Source organism: Chanodichthys erythropterus, chromosome 21, assembly GCF_024489055.1.
Source record: "Chanodichthys erythropterus isolate Z2021 chromosome 21, ASM2448905v1, whole genome shotgun sequence".
Classification (NCBI taxonomy): domain Eukaryota; kingdom Metazoa; phylum Chordata; class Actinopteri; order Cypriniformes; family Xenocyprididae; genus Chanodichthys; species Chanodichthys erythropterus.
In genome coordinates, this window is record NC_090241.1 from 12,297,650 (window position 1) to 12,317,198 (window position 19,549).

The window sequence follows — 19,549 nt, forward strand, 5'->3', positions numbered from 1 at the left end:
GTGTGATTACAGGAGCGCCTGATGAGGGACATGCTGTCATATCTGTTTCCTCTTGTTATTGGAATGGGTCACCATGGCAACAAATGTAGAAGATTCCTCAATGGACATCAGGAGATCAATTTAGTGAAGGAGTGAATGAAAGAGGTGCACGTTCATCTGGGTTTCTTTATATATGTCAACATGTATATGTCACATTTTTCATTTGATGCCAGATATAGTGAATTTATAGCAAGTCAGAAAGGAAACAAAAGACAAACATTTGTATCATAAAATATTATATTAAATATGCAGAAACTTACTTTACCAAAGTAACCCATTTCAGCTCATGTTTCTCTGTTAATATTTAAAATCGGATACGTGAAAGAAAATTATAATAACTGACATTTCTTTTTCCAACACCCTGTAGATTTATTGCTTTCAAAGTTTCTAAAACTAATTAGATATACAGTATAATAGATCCAGATTTTCCACAATGAACCAGAACACATTTGAGGATTCAGTACGATTGAGTCATTGTTTGCCAAAGAATAGGTCGTCTTCTCTTTGAATCTAGTGTGTTTGCCAGTGAACAAAAGAGGGAACGGCATTCAATATAAACCCTGTTGATCTGATCTGACAGTGAACTCACAGTCTTCTTCAGTTGTGAGATGATAACAGTGCTGATGATGTTCTCTGAGAGAACAGCTCGACCTGCTTATCTGCTTTAACACACACTTTAAAAGCATCGTTTACAACCTCAGAACTCCGTCGAATCACTCATCATTCATCCGGTCAGCGGCCTTTCTTTAGGCAGAAGATTCATGCATTTAAGTGAACTGCAACAAAGCAAAAGAGATGATTGATTTTTTTTATATGTGATGTCTCTCTCTCTCAAAAAGAAGCTCAAGTGTAATTTGTTTCATATCCTCCTGGGACCCATGAAATAGACTTTTGTCCTCTGTAGTGGACATTATATTTTAGTGAATTTCTCTGACAACATACATGTCACAGTTTTAAGTCTGGTTGTCATGTAAAGAGAACATTCAGGGCTTTACAGAGATACCAAATGTTTGGAAGTTTCACCATGACCAGTCCCTCTCCTTGGTCTTTAATAATGACTGACATTAATTTAGTGATCAAATTTAGTACTCTTGGAAATATACGATGTTTTGTAATTATCAATTGTTTGTTATAAATCAACATCTCAGGAAAATGTTATGGGGTTTCTATTCAAAATATGACTTTCTCTTATGAAACAGGACATACATGATTTCATACATAGCCTCTGTAGAGGACAACAGGACTTAAATCATGATTATCAGGCATTTTGGGAGACACAACAAGTGAATAAATAAATTATATATCAATATTCCTATTAATTATTAGATATTATTATGAAAATGTTGCCACTTTTTACTCCCATTATTACACTTCTTTTTTCATTGCATGTTGCTCCAAGAACACATTGATATGCAGATTGTATACAGTGTATAGATACATTGTATTGAATGGGAAACTCCATGTATGACTATTTTACCCACATATTAAATAAAGTAAAATGGTATATCGATTCATTCCATTCTATCTTTCATAACATAATTGAGAATCATCTTTAAATAAAATGTAGTTAAAAAAAAAATCCTGAAACCTAAAAATTGATTGGTGAATAATATTTTTTAAAAATCCATTGTTTTTGCCTATACATGTCATTTAATGTCATTTTATTTTTTAAACAACTTAGTCCTGGTGTCCACTACAGAGGACATAGCATAAAATATGAATAAAATAATTTTTCAAAAATGTTATTTTTCCATTTTTTTTTTCTTATGCTCTAAACAATGTAATGACGTGAAACAAACAATTTAATTTAAAAACTTTTTTTTCTGGGTCCCAGGAGGATATTTCTGGTCATAGGCTACATAATACTTCCATTTGTGCAGTTTTATTTATTTATTTACTTTACTTTAGTATTTTCTTTTTTTCATTAGTAAATAGTAATATTTAAGAATAAATAGGTGTGGTCTGATTTTGACTGCTCGTACACAAAAATATTGATGCTTAACAAAAGTTCAAGTAGAAGTTACAATAGAAGAAATATATAGCACTGGCGCCATCTTGTGGTTAGTTGACATGCTATACTAGAAATACAACATAACACCAATAACACAGACTACTACAAAATCAAACAAAGCGTCTATTAAATAATGTGTTTAGTTTTAAGTAGTGAATTTTATGCAAATCTATTCTAAATTAGTTGCAGATCTCAGTGCAGATCTGCTAGTCGGTTCCAGCCACCAGGTGGCGCATGTGTCTGTATCATAAGCCTGAATCATAGTTCTGTATCAAACATTATGAGGCGTCTACAAATACGGCCTGATTGTTTTTACACGTTTGTCTTTATTCAATAATATTAATAATAGTAAATCATAATACATTGTCTTTCCATAAATTATCGATGTATTTATTCAGAGTTTCAGGTCTACGGTTTCCTGTAATGGCCTTTCCGCGTTTATTTTACTTTATTAATTATGGATCTTAGCAAGTGAAGAAGATGTGTGTTGATTTTGACTCAGGCGCATGAGGGTCAGACTCGCTGGGTCTTATGTAAGAGGCGCGCGCGCGGTGGAGCGTCATTCGGCGGCGGCGCGAGATGAAGTTGCAGTAATGACTGGAGGGATTTTAACCTTATTTATCGTGTTAGTTAATGTCATATCATGAGTTTATTTTGAGATTAAGCTTCACTTTAATCATAATCATCAACTCAGGAACCAGAAGAGCTCGGAATATCGATCCGTGACCGATTATTGATCATCATGCCGCCCATCGAGAATGAAGCGGGTCGCGAGCAGATTCGGTTGAAAATCAAAGAGCTGATCGATTCCAATCAAGTGCTGGTGTTCAGTAAGAGCTTCTGTCCTTACTGCGTCAAGGTGAGTGAAGATCCGTCCTCGTAAACTTACTTCATAGCTCCTCAAACTGCCCTGTCTTGTAAGGTTTGTGAAAGATGATAAATGATAAATATCGTGTTTTTTCAAGTCAGTCATTGGAAAGTAAGTTACTTATGATTATGTGCTCTTATTGTATGTCTGTGGTCTCAAAACATTTTATTTTAGGATATCTTTTTTTGTTTTGATTATAATTTTCGTTTAGAATTCTTTAGTTTTGTGCTGATCTTAAGATTATTTTTTTAATTTTGTTGTATGTGTTCTGTTTTAATCTGCTGTTTTGTCTTTGTTGTAAAGTCATTTGATTACGCAACTTTAACAAAGTTGTTAAATTATTATTCTGTTTACATGTTTCTAAACTAGTTCTAGTTGTTGTGGAAATTTGCTCAAAATATCTCGCAAATTCATATGGTAAGAAAAAACAATAGCTTGTCAATGGCAAGTTCATAGTGATTTCAGGAATCACAGCGTTTATAATAACTTCGTTTTTGATCACTTGTAGACGTAAGTACTACTAGTGTTTGAATAAAAAAAAAGGTATAAAGGTCTGAGCTCTAATAAGAGAACATTAAAGAAATAGTTCATAAAGGGTTAAATCTATGCTCTGTCGCGTTAAGTTGACATTAAAAGGTGTCAAAAGTAACAAAATAGGTGGTAGACTGAACCAGGCAAGTGTTTGTTGAAGTGCTGTTCATTGAGAGACTAATTCGGGTTTTTATTTCCAGGGATTCTGTAGTAATTATTTTATGAATAATAGGGACCATCTGTTCAGCTAGGTAAGCTTGCTGGTTCTGCCCTGTACTGTAGATCATGTCTGGTGATTTGATCTGACACTTGAGTTCAGAATGAACTACTGATTTAAAACAACAGGTTGTGAGTGTGTACAAAGTAGTTATAGTGCATAACATGAAAGTACTTCACTGGTGACCTGAGATTTCATGTTATTTATTTAATGCTGTTACACGTGAGTTAGTAATTGCATGTATTTGAAAAGCTTAAAGGGTTCTTTTTCTGGAAAACTGTTGCTAAATGTTGGCAAGTTTGAATCGTCAGTCTTGTTGAGTAACTAACACGTAGGGCTTTCTGTAATTTCAGGTGAAGGAACTCTTTAAAGAGCTGAATGTCAAGTGTAATACCATAGAGCTGGACTTGATGGGTAAGAGAACAATCACTATGGATCATTTTGCATATCAGTAATCAAATTACTTTTAGAATTCCTTTCTGAGCGCGAAATGAAAGTCATGGAGGAAGTGCTAGGCTGTGCCAGTTACTGCCTTTTCTATTCTTCTTCAGTCTATGAACTAATGGCAGATTATTACCATATGTACATGTATTTCCACCCATATGTACATCATGTCAGAGCTCATTGTCTGTCAAACATATTTTATTTTATTTAAGAAAGATGGGTCTTGAATATGTTTTATTTATTTTAAATTGTAATAACTCAAGTAGCGCTGCCCTTTAATATTCGACTAATCATTAGTCGACCTGAAGATGCTTAGGGTGCTTTCACATTAGCACTTTTGGTGCGCACCCGGGTTTGATTGACGTCAGAGTTCGGTATGTTTGGAACGTTGTGAACACTGTCTTCTGAACTCGGGTGCGCACCCGCGAACCGTACCCGACTCCGCTTAAAAAGGGTGGTCTGGGGTGCGGTTCAAGTTAACTCCGGTACGGTTCGCTTCTGATATGAATGCAAACGTACCAAATTGCGGAACTGAACTGCTATTAATGCCATATTATTTGATTAAAAATTCACTTTCCCAACGAGCGTGACTGACGTGCTGCAAGCAGAGAGCTGTAGTGTAGCATTTCTTATTTCTGCTCCCCTTCAGCGTACTACAGATAGAGGCAAGTGTCGTTATGAACAAAACCAACGGTTCAAAAACAAAAATATGAAGGTGAGGAGAGCAACGTTATGCATTTTTCCGCCTTCTCCTGCGCCGTCGTTACTAAGCAACGGAGTAAACGGCTGCTGGGTCAGACCCAAAATATATAATATGAACACAGTCCAGTGGGAGGGGGGAACATTCGAACTCTGGTTCAGTCCGGGCAATCAAACCAAGTGTGAAAGCACCCTTAGTTTACCAAAAAGTCAGTTAGTTGCAGAAAAAAAACTTGCGGTGAAGTCATGCAGTCCGTGAGGGACAGATCGTTAACGGTGGGTCCATGTGGTAATTGCAGTATGTCGGCCAAGAAATCCAGATGTTCGCCTATCGTCCATCGACTTCAAATATTTTATATGCATTTATTTGTGTAAACTCACAATAACAAGAAAAGTTGTGCTTTTGTAAAATAAAGAAAACAAAGAGGATGCGCTTTCTGCCGTCTCAATCTCCGTGAATTGGAGCGCGTCATAAAAATGAACCGAAACTCAGCATATAAACTACTTGCATCATAGACATGAGAAATATATCTATAGAAAGTTAGAAATGTCTACTTTTAGATGAACCAATTCAAATCGAAAAGAAAAACAATCCACTTATGTAATCCGTATGAAAGTTGCCTTTCTCCCTACAGGCACGTTACTGCGGAGATGGCGAGGCAGCATTGTTAACCTCATCTTTGCAGCTGACACTAACTCAGAAACACTAGTTTATTAATAAGTAATAAATGTCTACTTGCTATTTATTTTTTTTTTATAATTATTACCTTGTCCGGTGCTGTGCGACAAGCTTTGTTTGTGCTAGAGTGTGGAATAGGCTATATTAAGCCTATACTGTATATATTAATTGCTCATTATGGTTTAATATTCTCCTCGGTAATATTTAAGTAATTAAATGAATATAAAAGTGTGATTAGTTGACTAATGGCTTAAATGAATGATTAATAGTCGACTATAAAATTCTTTACTCTGGGACAGCCCTAAACTATGGTTTTCACCATCAAAATAACCAAAGAAGCTGGCATGGCACATTTTATATATAATATAATATAATATAATATGAGAAACTAGTTTAAGAAAAAAATTCTACTAAAAGTCTTTATTTCACAGTGTGAAATAAGCATTTCTTCACCCTACTCTGTATTTATTTATCTACCAGGGCTATTCAACTTCAACAATTGGGCCAAATTAACAGTTGAGGTTATTTAAGTGTGAATATTTTTCAGTGATGGCTGCTGTCTGCAGATTCCAGTTCTGAGATTACAGTAAACTCTTTGTTTACAATATATTTAAAACAGTGTTTACTTTGTTTTGATAAACATGCAGTTGCACAACATTTTTACCTGAAGTTCTTCCTGATTTGCAAGATTATTGAATATTCATGTTTTCAGCATGCTGCTGTTCAGTAATGTACATGTTTAATGTTACAAAGTTTTACTACCTCAATGACTCAACCAATAGACAGATGTGCTGAAATACTTGTGCATGTGGTCTCTGAACATTGTGCTGATGCTGAACTTCTGAAGTTAATGTTTAAGTGTTCAGAGCAGTGTTGGCTGTGACGTATAACCTGCTGAGTCACTCCAACTGCTGCATTACAAACTCCTTTTCCCTTTCTTGTTTTCATTCACTAAACTGCACTCCACCAAGTCTCATTGAGGTCTCGCACTTCCCTTTATCTTGCTCTACGTGCACAGCTGTTCTTATGTTAGTAGCATCACCCTGATAATGGATTCTCTGCTGAATGGCTTCAAACCTGATAAGAGCTGCTTTTTTCCCCTCTGACAAACATACAAACATTAGTTTCAAACACAAGCGTGCAGTGCCAGATCCGAACCCGATTAGATTATCAATCTTGGAGGGCCGCCCATGTGGTGTAGATGTGAAACATGAGCGGTGATATCCTGGCTGATTACATCTGATGTGTTTTAGAGGATGGAACCAACTACCAGGACTTACTGCATGAGATGACTGGGCAGAAAACAGTCCCCAACGTCTTCATCAACAAGAAACACATCGGAGGCTGTGACAACACTATGAAGGTACTGATTCATCTGTCTGATCTCTGCATGTGTACGACAGTGATTCTTTTGGTGTCGCTGGCCAGACTTTTGTCTCTTTTCAGAAAGTCTGCGTATTATTTATTATGTCCATGTAGACAAGAAGCGACCAACCATAGTTTGATTAGTTTGCTCTGAAACACTGCAAAGGTGCAGAAGTATTTATGAATGTCTGTTCACCAATGGAATTAGTTGTTTGGAGATATTAGGGACAGAATTTACCCCTGTTTTGTTAATTTACGGACATAAAAATGGCATTTCCTCAAACTTTATATTTAGTGTTTTCACTTTAAATATGTCAGATATTTGATGGCATGAACCTCACTAAGTTTATAGAATGATGAATACCCTTGTGACCTACTAAATTTGTTAAAGTATAAATTCTTGCATACTGTTCCAACACAATGCAGTGTGTAGAATATGAAGTACGCTGGTTTTCCACTCTGAAGCTGTTCTTGCTCGACTTCACTGTCATGGGAGGTGATGGTCATTAGTAATTGAGCTAGTGGACTTTCTGCTGCAGAAGCCTCACCCACACACACCTTCATTTTAGTTGTAGAAGAAGATTAAGGAATAATTATAGGTAATTAAGAGGTAGTTAAAACATTTCTGACCATTCCACATGTCTGCTATAAGGTATTTTTTTTTCCATTTGACAAAATTGCTGTCATTGATTCAGGGCAGGACTTTCAGTTTCATTCTAAAATGTGTTAGGTTCACTCTGGTATAAACTTCTTAATCATCAAATTTTGATTGGAGTTATGAGGACTTTGATGCTTTTGTATAGGGCTGTGACTGTGGCAGTTTTATACCACTACCACACCGTGTTTTGTACTATCAACTGTTGGTTACCCCATTAGAGGACTGCTCTTGGCATCTACATATGAAATGTCTGATCATCAGTGCCTGTTTCTATCACTAATGTATCTGTCTGTAGATCTGTCAGCTGTCTATAAAAGCCCTTTCACAATTGTGTAAAGCAGCTCTGTGGGAAAGACCTTTGGTAATAGAGCTGAATAATGCACAAGTGCCTCTTCACAATGGCTCTTATCAGCATCGTTTTTATGCTCCTAATGATTGATTGGTTGTCTTGGTAACAGGCACACAAAGATGGCGTCTTGCAGAAGCTGTTGGGTGAAGAGAGTGAGGTGTACGACTATGATCTCATCGTCATCGGCGGTGGTTCTGGCGGTCTGGCATGTTCAAAGGTGAGTCAAATTACACAGAGGTAGAAAGATCCTTTATCTATGATGCTGTTTAAATATTGTATGTGTGTGTAGGGTAAATTTCAGGTCAGTCTGGACTTTTTTTTTATTATTATTTTTTTTTTCAAATGCATTGTTCAATATGCCTTCAGGGGCTTTTCTGTAATTTAATGTGTAGGTTTATATTTTATGGGTAAATGTTTCTTGCTTCTGAGAGCTGCCACTCTAAATTTTATTGTACTTAAATTTTAGAATTTATCATCATTGTGTATATGTGTGTATGTTTTTGTTTTTTAATTATATGATTCTCATCTATATTCTTACTACTTAATAAATTAGATTTTTGTCTTAAAAGAATTAAAACACATCTAGATAATCTACTTGAGGCACATATAATGAAGATATGACAAATGAGCATATAACATTTACCACCTTTTTTATTTACATATTTTATATATTTACCAAATATTTTCTGGGATTTATTATTTAGTTTTGAATTTGAGTTTAAAATGATTCACAGAACTGAACAAAACTATCTAATTTCACAATTTTTAAGTTGCTTAATTTTGTTTCCAGCAAAATCATAAGGAATATTCAATGGTACAAAGTAAAGCCCTCATACAGTATTTAGCCAAACTCTGTAGGAACTCTCAACACATGAGCAGCTCTGTGGGTTTTGCACATGATTTTGATTTTAACACGTTCCCTTCCTGCCCAAACAGGAAGCAGCTGCCTTGGGCAAGAAGGTCATGGTTCTGGATTATGTTGTTCCCACACCAAAGGGCACAACCTGGGGTAAGACTCCTGGAATCAAACATGGAAGTTTATAATAAAAATCACTTATTATTGGATGATAATACAAGGTTTCTCTCCAGGTCTGGGTGGCACATGTGTGAATGTGGGCTGTATTCCTAAAAAACTGATGCATCAGACGGCCCTGCTGGGCACAGCCATGAAGGACGCACGCAAGTTCGGCTGGGAGTTCAGTGATCAAGGTCAGTCATAACATTCCACACGGCTGGGAATATGAAGCTGTACATGGTGGTACATCATGCGCTAGCTATATGATCTGAATTGCAGACAAGAATTACAAATGCATTGCAGCTAGAAATAATTTTTTAAAAAAGTGCCTGTTTGATAATGTACAAAGAAACACAAGTTCATGTATTCGTTTTCCATGAGTGGTTAAAGTTGTGATGCACTATTGTGTTTTCTGCTCTGAAGACATTTCAGTTGCAAATTGAGTTCCTCTTTAGTAGATTTCCATTTTAATAGATTAATAATTTTATTAAACATTCAAGGTTGCAGTCACATAAAATGTTTTGAAATGGCTTGAAAGACTATTATGAGGGTCCACAGTTATCTTTAATGAAAGAATTGTAAATGGGTGATTTAACCTCAGAAAACTTCCTAATACAGAAAGCAAGTGATAATTACGACATTCAATGTGTTTTTTGCTCTCAAGCATGTCCCCTTTTGATCTTAATGTAGATTTCTTTTTGTTTGTTTCACTTACTCATCAAATATTGTATTTTTATTAAAGTGACGCACAACTGGGAGACAATGAGAACTGCGGTGAATAACTACATTGGTTCATTGAACTGGGGCTACAGAGTTTCCCTACGGGACAAAAACGTCAATTATGTCAACTCCTACGCTGAGTTTGTGGAGCCGCACAAGATCAAGGTAAGTGTGTTCAGATCCTGCTAGCCAGTTGTACTGAAGCTTTTACTGTATTTACTACAAAATGCATTGTAAATGCAAAGCCATTTTCTTGGACTGAGCTAAAGTGGACCAAAAAGTGAGCCGACTCCACTACGGATCCAGGTACAATGTAAATGCAAAGAGAACTGGATTCTTTGTCACTTAGATGACGGTTCTTTTAGAGAGAACTTGAGTGTGAAGGGTAATTCATTCCTACTTTTGGCAGCAGAACATGAGGAACATGTGCCTTAATGACATTGACAAGCTGATGTTGCGGCGTTTAAGATTTTTCTTTTAGCTTTATTTAAATGGCAGTATTAGGAAAGATGCTAAAAGCTGCATATTGCAGTTCAAATCACAGTCACAGTATGCCTAAAGCTTCCCTAATCTTATTTTTGTTGACTCTTCTCAACAGGCCACAAACAAGCGTGGTAAAGAGACGTTCTACACCGCGGCGAAGTTTGTCCTGGCGACAGGAGAGCGGCCTCGTTACCTGGGTGTCCCAGGAGACAAAGAGTACTGCATAACTAGGTAAGCTGAGACTCTGAGCTCACAGCGCTAAACTTCCTCTGGAGAGCCAGTTAAATGCAGCTGGACCTCTGAGGGTCGTTAAAGGAGCCGTGCTGATTTATTTACAGGATTTATTGATTTAAAGCTTATTCATTCTCGGTCACCAAGGGAAGGAAAGCTTCCACTGAATGGTGTCAAATAAGAGGAGGATTTTCTTTAGTAGCTCTGATAAGTGGAATAAATGTGAAAAATGATCATGTTGGTTCATGTTGCTGATTTAAAAAGGGCATAATGTACTCGTAGGGGTCTATGAGTTCTGTGGCACGTAAAACGCTGGAATTGCGGAATTCAGTCAAAAATGGAATTGTATAATGTGGAATTTCACAGAATTTGGCAAATTTTGGAAGAATACATCAAAAGTAGGACTGTGCACTTAGTCAAATTGTGATATGTATAGTAAAAATGTAATTTAGTTGTTAGCTATATGTATATTTAATTGGTTACACATACTTTTTGATTTATTAAAGTTTGATTAAATAATTACAATGGAATTTGGAATTGGGTGGGAGGGCTAATTTTTTATTTTTAAAACATTTTAATAAATTGCTGTTAAATTCTAAGTTTAATCATTTTAATTAATTATGAACATGCTTTTTTTTTTTTTTTTTATTACTAACATTTTCCCATTAAATTGGAATCCAGAAAAATTAAAACCTAGGGGAGAAAAAAATGGAATTTGGAGTCCGTACAGCATAGTGATGTTCACTTTCATAATGGCAAGCCTTTAACCTGAATGCATGTGTGCTCTTTTATGACTCGAGGCTGAGATTTCTTGATGGTTCATTCATCTTTTATCTGAAGAGGAAGTGAACTGCAGGTGTTTGGCAAGACTAAAGCCTCTGTGGTTTTGACTTTATTGACTTTTCTCTTTGGCAGAGTTTATGATGTTTAACTATATTTCTGAACTTTTGTCTACATTTTGGCGGAAAACATGATCCATCTATGTTGTGTCCTCATCAGTTTTGTTCGTTCTTCACAGTGATGACCTGTTTTCGTTGCCCTACTGTCCCGGGAAAACTCTTGTTATCGGTGCATCATATGTCGCTCTGGAGTGCGGGGGTTTTCTGGCCGGTTTGGGGCTGGACGTGACCGTCATGGTTCGCTCCATTCTGCTGCGAGGATTCGACCAGGACATGGCCAACCGTGCGGGAGATTACATGGAGATACATGGGGTCAAATTCCTCAGGAAGTTTGTCCCAACCAAGGTTGGTGAATGTGTGCTGTTAAACATTACTGAAATCTGAAATTATGCATTATCTATTGCAGTTGTGATTATATAATGCTCTTTGAGTATTATAATGATGGCCTCTTCACACACATTATCATGGTGATAAAGCATCACAGTGATTCTTTTTTCCACAGATCGAGGAGCTGGAAGCTGGAACTCCAGGCCGACTTAAAGTGACAGCCAAATCAACTGAGAGTGATGAAATCTATGAAGGGGAATACAACACTGTGAGTGTCTGTGAGCCTTTCTATTGGCCAAAAACTGGAATTCCCTTCAGATATCTTTTACAGCACATCTGTTTTTATCTTGTCTGCTATTTTTGGCTCTGTTTCTGATCCTAGTGAGTGCTGTTTATTTTAAATGCAAACAATTTTCAAACATTTTATATTCTCTGCACTGAAATGAACGTAGTCACTTTGTTGTTGTCAAATGTTAGTGGATCATGTCGATAGTTAATGTGCTGAATTGCATCTGTAGACACCTGTGACACCATTTGCTTAAAAATGGTTGGGAAATGTGAGCAGCTGGAAAAAGATTGTAGTTACAGAGGGTATAAAACCAAGTATTTTTGTTAAAGCATTTGCATATCTATTATTCAGTATAAACCTTCATTTGAGCGGTGTAGTTGTCTAAGAGTGTGAGGCCTGAATACTGTTCAAGGTAAATCAACTTCTGGTCATGTGTTGATGTAATTCCTGTGGGTGGAGTTTGGTGCATGTAAACAATGCTCTGCCTCATTATTAATAATTTGTTGTTTTGTAACAGAGGGCGGATTCAGTTGTTTCTGTGGTAATCGACATTGTCTCATTCCTTTCGTGTGTGTGTGTGTGTGTGTGTGTGTGTGTGTGTGTGTGTCTGTCTCTCTCAGGTGTTGATCGCAGTGGGTCGTGATGCCTGTACAGGAAAGATCGGTCTGGACAAAGCTGGAGTTAAAGTCAATGCCAAGTATGTCTCTTTCTTTTGAATAGCTTATTTTGGTCATCTGTCCTCATAGTCCCTCCCCCAGCCCATAACAAAGTAATTGTTGTCACGGTAGCATTTGAGCGGGCGGGGCCAGAGTGAGTAGGGCAGACGGGTTCTGGAGTGTCATGGTGAATCAGCAGTATTTCCTCTGGGAACCTGGAAGCCTGTCCAGCGTCTGACCTCCGTGACATGGAGAGTGTTTACAGAACACACTGTGGCATGTAGTGAATGAAGCAGGATGAATTAAGCAAACTATTTTCATTGAAAGGCCTGGGAAAATGCATATTAATTCACACACAAACTGAAGCATGTGGTTTGAGTCCATCAGAGAGATTAGATTAGTGCAGCACAGAGGTTTTAGATCCGTTCTCAAGCAGAGTCATATGATTCCATATGACCCACACGCATATGAGAATGATGCACGGCTCTTTTATGGTTCCTCTATATGAGTGACTCACTGAGCACGTACAGATTTACAAATCCTTGTTTCATTAGAACTCCTCAATTCAGTTTTGTAATGTGCATTTTGTATTTCTAACAATTTTAAGGTCATTGTTCTTGTGCATTTGTTACATTATTGCTCAGTTCTGAAATTTCCTAAATTGCTAAAGGGGAACTAATGATGTAATGTGGCTGATTTTATTATTATTATTAAGCATTTTTCATTGATACTTTTCTGTCCTGAGAGCAAACATCTCAAGGTTTACTTACCCTTTAGACAAACTGCTTTTCAGTTATTGAATTTTATGAAATTTAATAAAAAATATTGATACAAGGATCTAAAGTTTTGGTAACTTTAGTTTAGGGTGCTGTTCTTACTATTAACGAATTGCTTATTAGCGTGCATATTACTAGGATATTGGCTGTTTATTAGTAGTTATAAAGCACACATTAATGCCTTATTCTGTATGACCAAATTCTACATCCCTTAATCCTACCAATACCTAAACTTAACAACTACCTTACTAACTAATAAGCAGTAATTAGGAGTTTGAGGCAAAAGTCATAATTAATTGTGAGAATTAGACCCTAAACTAGTGACCAAAAGTTGATACAGTTTGAGGAAGAATTATTGTAAAATATGATCATCTCATTGCAGTCCTGCTACTCATGATAATGAGACTAACATTTCCACCAAAAGTGAAAGTAGACCACCAGTGAAAGTAAGATCAAGTGCAGATCAAGCATCAGAACGAAGTGTGAAATGGATTTTTAAAGTGACTTCACTGTTACCCCTTTTCCACTAACATGAACCAGGTGCTAGTTCAGAGCCAGTGCTATTGCCGGTTTTAGAGAGCACCACAGAGCCAGGTCTTGCGTCATTTTATGTATCATCTTTCACATCAACACTAGTTAGGTAGAGCCAAATACAAACACACCAGGCTTGTTCGAGATGCATCCGCGCCGTGCTGCCCAATCGCCGCCTGACACTAAAGCACCGTGAGAGCGATCCAAAGGCACAAGGAGTCGTATGCTCTACAAACGCTCCCGTGGCACTCCGATGTCACACGCCGATCAGTCAGCAGCTCTGATGCACCTTGAACAAGCCTTTCATCAATAATGGCCAACGTGGGGTTACTATTGATGTTCATTGCTTTGCGAACCTACACTGGCATCCAAACACGGCGAATCCAACAAGTTTGTGCAGGTCGCCATAGTTTGTATAGACTGAGATTGCAATCGAGCTGCTATTAGCTCGATTAGCTATTTCAAAAATGGCAGTCACAAGTTTCTGTTCATCCACGGTAACCCTGCCCCCAGCCCCTGACGCAAGCGGTTCTTTCTTCTAAACCAGCAATGTTTTTGTGCTACTTATGAACCACTTTTCCTGGTTCAGAACTGGTGCTTTGGGTGTCGAAAGACAAAGTACTGATTTGAAACTAGGTCCTGGCTCTTAACCAGCACTCAAACTGCCTTGGTGGAAAAGTAGTATGTGTGCCATTCATGCACATACAGTCTTGAATTACAGTGAGCTTTAGAGTGAATATGAACATTAGGTTATTTTCTGTTCTTCCATCCAGGAACGGGAAGATTCCAGTGAATGATGAGGAGCAGACCAACATTCCTCACATCTATGCCATTGGAGACATCCTGGAGGGGAAGTGGGAGCTCACGCCTGTGGCAATTCAGGCCGGGAAACTCCTGGCTCGCCGACTGTTCGCTGGATCATCTTTGAAGGTTTGGCATAGTCATAACCATCTGTCGTCTCCAGTAGATTTTCCAGGAAGACTAAAGTCTTATTCTAAAGAGCACTTGAGCTGTTTTCTGTGATGTAAACCTTTTCAAAATCCATTGCCTTTTCCTCACCGTGATGTGTGTTTGTGTCGCAGTGCGATTACGTGAACGTTCCCACCACTGTCTTCACTCCTATGGAATACGGCAGCTGCGGTCACCCAGAGGAGAAGGCCTTGGAGATCTACGGACAGGAGAACATCGAGGTGTGTGTTCACCATCAGACCTTAGACTGGAAATATGAATGATCTGTGCTGATGATGAGTGCGGATTTAATGAGTGCTGGGGATTGCTGTAATGATGTATGCGTGTCTCTGCAGGTCTATCACAGCCTGTTCTGGCCTCTGGAGTTCACTGTTCCCGGCCGAGACAACAACAGGTGCTATGCCAAGATCATCTGCAATAAACTTGACAATGTAAGACATATCTTCTATAAATGTGTTGTTGTTTTTTGTTTTTGTTTTTTTCAAACTATGACTCCAAGTCAAGATTTATACAATTATACACTTTTACAATAAGATTTAATTTGCCTTGGCCAACAATCTAACAATGAAGTGCTTTTACCAGTGGTGTTATTGTTAACTAAAACTATTAGAAATAAAATTCAGTAATTGAAATAAAATGCAAAGATTAGATTAAAAACTTGAAACAAAATATACTAATGTTGCCTTGGAAACAGATTGAAATAAGGTCAAGTTGAAGTAGTAAAATAACTAATACTTAAAAAATGATAATAATAATAATTACATAAGCGCATAATAAAATTATTAAAACTAAACTTGAACTCAAAATATAAAAAATAAAAGCTAATTAAATTAATGAATTCTGTCATTATTAAACATTCAACAATTTTTAGGTAATTGACTTTTTATCTCATTGCAACTTTTTATCTTTAATTCAGGTTTTTTTTTTTTTTTTCTCAATTCTGAGTTTATATCTCGCAATTGCAAGTTATAATTATAAAATCAAATTGTGAGACTTTAATAGCAAAGAAAAAAGTGAATTGTGAGATTAAGGAACACAATTATCCTTTTTTTTTTTTTTTTTTTTTTCTTCTGTGGCGGAAACAAGCTTCTATAATTAACACTGGCTTCTACAGCATTTTAATTTCAATATTTTACTAATACATTTTTAAATCAAAAGTTTCATCTGTTAACAATGTGAACAAACAATGAACAATTGCATTATTAACTTATAATAACAAATGTGTGCATTCTCTGGAAGGAAAAAAGAGAGAACTTCTGAGCTGTACTTGTTCTTTTTACAGGCTTGTTTCCAACAAGCAGTGACCAATTTCTATTAAGATTTTTTTATTTTTTTTGGAATGAAATGCATTTGATTGATAGACCCAATCTTATAACTCCTGTGTTTGTGTGCAGGACCGTGTGATTGGCTTTCACTATCTGGGTCCTAATGCTGGAGAGGTCACACAGGGCTTCGGAGCTGCTATGAAGTGTGGGATTACCAAAGATCAGCTGGACAACACCATCGGGATACACCCCACCTGTGCTGAGGTGCGTTTTCTTTTACTCTACTACTTACAGGGGACCTGTTATGCCCTTTTACAAAGTTATTTTTGGGCTCTACTAGAACAGGTTTTCTTGTTTCAATGTTCAAAAAACACAATTTCCCCATATTTGAAATTGTTGCAGCTCTTCTCTTCCCAGTCTGTCAACAACACTGTTTAGTTCAGGTCTCTATAAAGCCCCTCCCTCTGAAAAGCACAATGTGCTCTGATTGGTTGTTGTGATTGGTCCAGTGCTTAGGGGTGGGACATTTCCAAAACATGCTCTTATCATAACCACAAGTTTCTTCACACTACTAACTCAACCAGGCCCTGCCCTTTCCTTTTCATGCTCAAACAGTAATATTACACACTAAAGAAAGATGAGGGGGGGGAATTAATAGGACCCTTTAATGTTATTTCTCTTTTCATGTTCTTGGCACATGAGCATAACATGTATTTCCCTTCATTTGTTTCCAGATATTCACCACGATGGAGGTCACCAAAAGCTCTGGCGGTGACATCACTCAGTCGGGCTGCTGAGGTTAAACCCTGCTCGTTTAATAGGCTGTCAGTACTAGTTTAAACTGTTAGTTTATTCTAGTGATTATCCCTCTCTTCTCCTCTTAAACACACTCGAGTCTCTTTCTAGGAATCTGGAGGTAGAACATCATGCTTCACTGCTTACAGAAGGCTTTTGTGTCTCGTTGTTCCCCTTCACCCTTTACAAACCATGTGATCATTTCCATGTGTGCTGGAAGGGTCTAGTGGGGGCGGTGCAATAAGACACAACAGCTCCTCAGAGGCAGGGCTTCATTTGCAGTAGAGACCAATGATAGGGAGAGGAATGATGATTGACAGCCTGTTAGACAGCGGGGTTACTCTGCTCAAAATCATTGTCCAAGTCAGAAATGCACCAAATGCGTCTGTGATTTATCTTTTCTTTCATACACACGCATGCGCACTTGGTGCTCTGTGACGTTTTAGCCCATAACCCACATTCAGTGACGGACTAAGACTGATGTCTTTCTGGACTTGGACTTTAAATAGGTGAACACATGTTAACATGCACACTCTGGACTGGACTGATCTGTGGCATTCAGGCTCACGAGGGCTGCATATTTTTTCATTTGGTTGTAGAAGACTATTTTTCTATTTAATAGTGGGTTTGTCATCAGTTGCTCGTCACCATTCCACGTCAGGATTCTAGTAAGAGAGATTTCACTTCCTGCTCTCATTATTTTCTAATTTAGTGGTTGAGTAACTATCATGATCGACATGATCGAAGCGCAAACCAAACGCAGCATGTAGATGCTTCCTCGTGAAAGTATTTAAACTAACGGGCATCGCTTTAATGAAATGGCAAACCCATGGTTTGTGATTAGGGCTGCACGATTAATCGCATGCTATTCTCACGCGCATTTCGTCAGTAAAGCCGGTTCCCTGATTACCGCTAAATCGCCATCACCTGCTTTCAAATGAAGCGGCATTTAATAGACAGAGCCGTAGATCACTGAAAAGCCACGCAATATCGCGTTCATATCGCAGATGAATCGCCTGCGATAATGAACGCGATATTGCGTGGCTTGTCTGTGAACTACGGCTCTGTCTATTAAAAGGCGCTCCGTTTAAAAGCAGGTGATGGCGATTTAGCGGTAATCAGGGAACCGGCTTTACTGACGAAATGCGCGTGAGAATAGCATGCGATTAATCGTGCAGCCCTATTTGTGATGCCTGTTAAAGCACTTAGAAATATCAATAAAATGTTCATATTTTTATAAATATATATATTTACATCACTGGATTCCATGTATCTGTATGGAGGTTTCATTCAAAAATAAATGCATGTCTATTTGTTTGATGTTTTGCTGTTTATTTGCTTTCTGGATTATTTGATGTCAGTCTCTTCAGTCTCATGTTATTCACTCCCTTCTGCTTTCTAAAGATTGTTTAAGAGTCAAAGTTTTTACATTTACTGTCACTCAGCACTTGTTGAATGTCAATATTTCCATAGTATTGCTGTTCTGCCCTGTTCATGAACTTTAATAAAACTATGTACACAACCTCAATTTCTCACAGGTCTGTTTACGCTGATTTATCAAAAACATGCATTAGTCTTGCATTAGCATTAGTCTAACATTCAAGAGGATGTGCAATTTTTCAGTGTAGTTATGCATTCTTCTCAGTTTAATGTTAAGTCACTATAATTATACATTTATAACAATAACCTTAGTACATTCAGATTGAAAGGGAGAGCAATATTTATTTATTCATCTCATTTTAAGCAAGTGAAAATGTGTATGAGCCAATTGTGTGTGTGTGTGTGTATATATATATATATATAATATATATATATATATATATATATGACTAGAATATCATAAAGATGTTTTGTGGTTTATTTCATGTTATTGCTTCAGCTCTTGTATATATCATTTCATCTACAATGGTTTGTTTTCAGGGATTTTAATGAAAAATATCTAAAAGCAGCTTTGAGATGATTTTACTGGAATTAAAAGCTTGTTTTATCTAATATTTAATGTAAGTCAGCAAAAGGAAGGACCGTTTTTCATGTAAGAAGTCTCTAATCTGGAGTCCATGAACATTTATTTGTGAGTCTCAGACTGAAGTTTCTTTCCTGGTAAATTACACTGCAGCTTTTAACCCTTTGATGCACAACATGGGTCAAAAATGACCCGGCTGAGTTTTTATTTTCTATATCTTTGCAAGAAATTATTTTAATCATTCAGTATTCCAGGTATTCCTCAACTTGTTTTTGATCATCACAAATCCTCATTTTAATTTTTTCTTTCTTTTTTAATAATCATTTTTGTATCACTACCCTTCTAATGCGCAACATGGGTCAAAAATGACCCGTATTCATTTCCTATGTAATTTCAATCATGGTTGAGTGTTTCTTTGCTGAATCTTTAAAAGAAATGTATTTTATCATTCATTTATTCCAGGTATTCCTTAAATATCTTGTTTTTGATTGTAAAAAATAATTGTTCATTTTTTCTTTCTTACTTTATAAACAAACACAGTTTTTGTCTGTCTACATCAATTTTACACACATGGGTCAAAAATGACCCGTATTCATTTCCTATGTAATTTCAGTCATGACTGAGTGTTTCTTCGCTGAATCTTTGAAAGAAATTTATTTTATCATTTATTTATTTCAGGTATTACTTAAATATCTTGTTTTTGATTTTCTACAAATAATTGTTTATTTTTCTTTCTTACTTTATAAACAAACACAGTTTCTACATCAATT

At 36.9% G+C, this 19,549-nt stretch overlaps 1 protein-coding gene across 1 annotated transcript; it reads left to right on the forward strand.

Moving 5' to 3' along the window:
* Positions 1 to 2,595: 2,595 nt before the first annotated feature.
* Positions 2,596 to 17,748, forward strand: txnrd3 (thioredoxin reductase 3). The gene is made up of 16 exons (XM_067372567.1): positions 2,596 to 2,909; positions 4,020 to 4,080; positions 6,742 to 6,851; positions 7,970 to 8,077; positions 8,797 to 8,869; positions 8,950 to 9,069; positions 9,618 to 9,760; positions 10,194 to 10,309; positions 11,328 to 11,553; positions 11,711 to 11,803; positions 12,445 to 12,521; positions 14,561 to 14,717; positions 14,870 to 14,977; positions 15,092 to 15,187; positions 16,151 to 16,285; positions 16,756 to 17,748. The coding sequence occupies exons 1-16, from the start codon at positions 2,793 to 2,795 to the stop codon at positions 16,816 to 16,818; spliced, it is 1,803 nt and encodes a 600-aa protein (XP_067228668.1). The 5' UTR covers positions 2,596 to 2,792; the 3' UTR covers positions 16,819 to 17,748.
* The last annotated feature ends 1,801 nt before the right edge of the window (positions 17,749 to 19,549 follow it).